Source organism: Nannochloropsis gaditana (genome assembly GCF_000240725.1).
Source record: "Nannochloropsis gaditana CCMP526 unplaced genomic scaffold scaffold232, whole genome shotgun sequence".
Lineage (NCBI taxonomy): Eukaryota > Eustigmatophyceae > Eustigmatales > Monodopsidaceae > Microchloropsis > Microchloropsis gaditana.
In genome coordinates, this window is record NW_005803721.1 from 13,759 (window position 1) to 19,009 (window position 5,251).

A 5,251-nucleotide genomic window follows, 5' to 3' on the forward strand; every position below is an offset into this window, starting at 1 on the left:
GAGTGAGGATTGGGTGGAAGAAGGAGGGTTGGGACCCCGCGGAAGACACTAGTAACGGCATCCCAGGGCAGCTTTTGCTGTTGCTTTCTAGAAGGTTCGATGAAGCAGATAGCGGCGACCTGGATACATCCGGGTAGTATGCTCCCAGTCGCGGGGGACTCACGGGCGGGATGAAGTTGTGAAGCTGCCCCTCCGTTGACAAGGAGGAGGGATGGAAGCGAGGAGTAAGGAGGGGAGGTGACGGGAAGGAAAGCGAATGAGAAAACTTATAAGATCCCAAAAAAGAAGACCAGGAATGATAAGATGACCCGAGAAGAAAAGGCAAATTGGAAGGAAAACGAGGCAGGACACTCGCGTGCAAGCAAGGGGAGCATGGGAGAGGAATGGACGAGGGCCCAACCCCGCTCTGCTTGTTGCGCTCTGGCACGGTCGATACGGAAACGACGGCTGTGTCGGTGGATAAGCTCACAAGAGAGAAAGGGCCCAAGGAGAGCGTGCCGTCTACATCTAGGCAGGGCGGCTTAACCGTGCGTGGCTTGGATCGCGCGAGTGGGAGGGGCTTTGAGAGGGCCAGCATGGCCGTAGGCAAGGAAAGGTTCAAAAGAAGCGTCAATGCTGCCCGGTCCTGCATCGTAGTCTTCCCCCGCACGGGCACTCGATGTTTCTTTCGCCATGGTTTCCGCCCTTTTCGTTTCCTTATACCGTCCTTCCTCCCATTTTGTGGCTCTACTCCGTGCCCCTCCTCTCCTCCCTTTCCCCCCGAGTCCCCCGCCGACGCATCGCCTGGGTGACGACAGGGATAGCGAGGGCCTCCACGGTGGTGCATTGGGTTCTGCTTCGTCTAGCACGGTATCAGGGGACGGCCACGCCTGAGCTGGGCCGATGGTACGTCGCTAGACCCCTCGATTTCCCACCCACACCTGGCGGGATAGCTCGTTTTTCCACAAAACCCGAACCAAAAACAACCTTTCGGATAAAACCTAAAACCAATTTTTCACCATGGCTATTGTTTCCCGTCGACAAGAATGTCAGAAAGCACCACGAAAGGCGGGAAAAAACAATCAAACAAGAGCAAGCTCTGGGTCCGGGCACTCCGTCCACAGGGCAAGGACACGAGGCTTTCAGGCTGCTCGAGGCCTCTTCTTTCTTAATCCAGGTCCGACCTCCCACCGGATGCTTTGAGTATAATGATACGATTACGCATTGTTATATTCTGGTGCCACACGCTTTTTACCCCGGCCTTGTCGACAGATCAGGATCCCTCCCTCCTTGTCTCGCCCCGGTCGACCACCGATCGTGTTTCCCTCGCCTCGAATTCTCTCTGACCGAAAAGTCCCGACCTCCGGCCCTGGTTTTTTCGGCCAAAAGTCCCGCGGCTGGTCACAGACGGCTGCAAATGCACAAATTCAAAATAAAATCCCCGCGCCAACGTCCGGGTGCTACGCCCACCTTTAGCCGGCGGTCCTCTCCCGTCATCCTTCATTTCTTCTCCGTTCTCCTTCAGCATGTGGACCGGAGCGGACAACGCAGTTCCCCCCCCCAGCGTCCACCCCTCCTCCACGGGGCGTCACCCCTTAGGCCATGACAATCTCGCTCACTTTGACGCCACAGTAGTCCGTCGGTGCCGCGAAGATGGACGGGAAGGTCTCACTGTCCAAGGCAGCGCGCAAAGTCTCCGAAGAAACGGGCGCATTGCCCGCCACCACCATGAAGGACGGCAGGCTCTCCGTCACGCAGGAAGGCGGGTGGGGAATAGCCTCCAGGTCCTTCATGCCCGGGATGGCCTTCCCACGCAAGCGGTTCCCCGCTCCCAGGGAGGCAATTTTCGCCGCCACCTCCCCTTGGTAGGTCTCTCCAACCTCCTCCAACCGGCTGTCCAGCAGGGCTTGGAAACGTTCCGCCACCAGGTTGGCGTCTTCCTCCGCCAATTTAGCGCTGCCCAACAAGACCAGGCGAACTTGCCAGGCGGCATCCGACAAAGGGGAGGGGAAGAGGGTATCCAAAGGTGCAGGGATGGTGGGGAGAGGGGGGGGAGGGGGCAAGGTGGGGATGTTCCAATCGAACGAGCCGACGAAAGAACGTTCCTCTCCGACCCGGGTATCGCGGGGCGTGATGGCATCGCCCACAAAAGCCAGCTTGCGCTGGGGGGGCGAGGGGAGGGTGGAAAGGGCAGGGACCTCCGTGGTCGTCATGGTCTCCGGCATGGACGGAGTCTCCTCGATAGGGATCTCAGGCACCTCGGTCGATTCGGGCACCGCCGGGACCTCGGGGATCGCCGGGATGTCGGGGATCTCCGGGATCTCGGGGATCGCCGGAATCTCCGGGATCTCGGGGATCTCCGGGACCTCGGGCACTTCAACATCCTCCGTGGTCGTCATGGTCTCCGGCATAGAGGGGGTCTCCTCGATCGGGATCTCAGGCACCTCGGTCGATTCGGGCACCTCCGGGACCTCGGGAATCGCCGGCACCGCCGGGACTTCAGGGATCTCAGGGATAGCGGGGATCTCCGGGACCTCAAGCGCCGCAGGAGTCTCTGGGGTAGGAACCTCCGGCGCCTCTGGGGTCGTCATCGCGGCCGGCTCCATCGGCATGGACGGCGTTTCGTCGATCGGCTGCTCCGGGATGGGGTCGGTCGACTCCGAATGGTGCCAGTCGAAGGAGACGTCGACGGTGCGGCCGGCATCTTTGCCGCCGTAGCTGTGATCCAATGCCCGCAACCAATCTCGGGGCATTGACAAGTCGCTGCCAAAAAGGCGGGCGATGGAGGAGCCTGAGGAGGTGGACAAGGTAGGTATGAGAGATGGAATGCGCAAAAGAAGTGTTGTGCGTCGTAAGAGGAAATTTTCTACAGTGCGAAAGGACACAGCGGATAAGGTTCTAAAGCTATCATTAGACACAGTGATGGCTTGATAATGGCTGAGGTTATGTGATGTGTGTCGTGGTGATCAGATCAGATGTTGATAGGGGTAAAATGTGAGACGGTACCGCCCAAGTGAAAAGAGTGAGAAGTACATATCTAGAAACTCCCTTGAAATCGTGAAGGACGCAACTTCTTCACGTTGATGCATGAAAAATGGTTCAGGACATGAGAGAGCAGGGTGTTCACGGCCATATGAGAGCATGCAACGCGACGCATGATATGAATCGCAATCTTGTTGGATCAACCCCTTTGAGTCTTTCGTTTGGTACTCACCAGCGGATGCTGAGACGGCAATGGGCGCTAGCAGCAACACAAATGAAACATAGAGACGCATTGTCGAAGTGTGTATTATCCTTTAGCTTTAACTATCGTATGTGCCGCAATTGAAGGGATGATGAGAATGATATCAAATTAAATACCTTAATGTTAAGCATCACTTTTCAAGCTCATCATCAGATGATGTTCATTTTTAGGTATGCGTGCCCTCATGCAGATGAAATACTTGACAAAGGTTGGGTCACTGCGTACATTGACAGTAGTGTTACAGCTCGCATTAGCCTTAAAGGTAATAACGATCTTAACACTCATGCGATATAGTATGCCAATTTCGCATTCCCTTGTGTCCCAAAAATTGTTTCCCCCTCAAAACATGTGCGCGCGCGGGAGGGGGGGCAAATATTGTGAAACCGCCGTGACCGTTATACACTAACTTAGTCGGTTTTTTTTTTCAAATTTGAACCCACGTTTCTCCTTCTTTGCACCTTGCATCCGGTTATTCTTGTGCAACCAACTCGTCGTACAACTTAATTTAGAATAGAAGAGACCCATGAAAATTTGATCGAAATTATTGACCGTTTACACATCTTGCAATGCCTGGCTACAAGTCATGTTTTCCTCCGACTCGTATTTTGCAATTCATGCGATGTATTCTGCGGCGTTGGACAGTAATAATATAATATAGTAAGGCAACAAAAGTCATTTTTTCGACACCTACATTAAACATTTTCCTTGCACTACATAGCCACGTTCGCTGGCTGAAAAATGAATAAGAGGAACCAAATTATATTACGAGAGGTACTTTTCATTTCTATCTTTCTATCTTCTACGATTGATTGCAATACTTGGCGAAACAATAAACTTTAAGAGGTTGTTTTGATGGAGTGGAGCTTATAATACTACAAGTCTGCTTTTTATTCCGCCACGTACCACTCAATCCGGAAGACGATTTCCGGGTAGCCATCGTCCTTCTTCTCAACGTCTTCAGAAAACCTCCCTGCCTCAAAAGAATCTGCGCAAATCATCCAAAGACAAGCGTCCTTCTTTCCCATCTTTGTCGCCTATTCCCGCGCAAGCTAGGGCGTTTCGCGCCACCCTCGCTTTTTTCTCTTGTACCACCAGCATTTGATCTTCGACAGTGTCCTTGACTTTGAAGCGGAGAATGTGCACAGTCTCCCGAGTCTGCCCCAGCCGATGGACTCGGTCGATGGCTTGATCCTCCACAGCAGGATTCCTGTAGTGATAATTGTGGGGGAAAGCGGTGATGAAAATGCAAGGGCTTGCTGGCAGAATGCTGATCGCAGTCCTGGAAACGGGAGGACGACAGGGAAAAGACAGTCGACGATTCCCACGTCAATACCCTTCAGGGCATTATCTTGACTGACCCCTTACCCAATAATTCATCCCATACCACCTCCCTCCCCTTTTCCACCCTTCCCTCGCCCCCCTCCCCCTTCTCACCACCAGGGATCCAACAGAATCACCATGTTGGCTGCTGTAAGGTTCAGGCCTACCCCCCCCGCCCGGAGGCTCAGAACCATGACTCGCACCCGAGGGTTGCTGGCGAACTCCTGCAAGACTTCCCGTCGCTGGGCGTGGGACGTGCCTCCATCCAGCCGCACGTAGCCCCAGCCTCGCCCCTCCAACGCCGTCTCCACCAGGTCGAGCATGCCGGTCCACTGGGAGAAGATGACGGCTTTGGCGGGCGCCTCTTTCTGCCGTGCCTGCGGATGTTTGTCCTGATTTGTCCCTTGCTGCCCAGTTCCGCCCCGTTCTTGTCCCGTGGCCTCCTCCTTCTCTTTCTCTCCGCCTCCCTCCTCCTTTTCCGCCTCCCCTTTTCCCTCGTCCTCCCTCTCCTCCTCCTCCACCTCTCCCCATCCTTCCCTTTCCTCCACCTCCGATTTCTCCCTTAGAGCTCTGCACCGGCGCCCTTCTGTCTCCGTTCGCCCATCATCTACTTGTCCCTTTCCCCTCTCTCCCTCCCGTCCTCCCCTCTCTGTCCCGCACCCCTCCCCCCTAGAAGGTTCGATGAAGCAGATAGCGGCGACCTGGATA

At 54.9% G+C, this 5,251-nt stretch overlaps 1 protein-coding gene across 1 annotated transcript; it reads right to left on the minus strand.

Annotated features, from left to right (window-relative positions):
• Nucleotides 1–4,275: 4,275 nt before the first annotated feature.
• NGA_2106900 (uncharacterized protein) lies at nt 4,276–4,439 on the minus strand (the record flags this gene model as incomplete). Its single annotated transcript, XM_005855303.1, has 1 exon — nt 4,276–4,439. A coding segment is annotated over one exon (164 nt), but the record flags the coding sequence as incomplete, so codon positions are not given.
• Between the last annotated feature and the right edge of the window lie 812 nt (nt 4,440–5,251).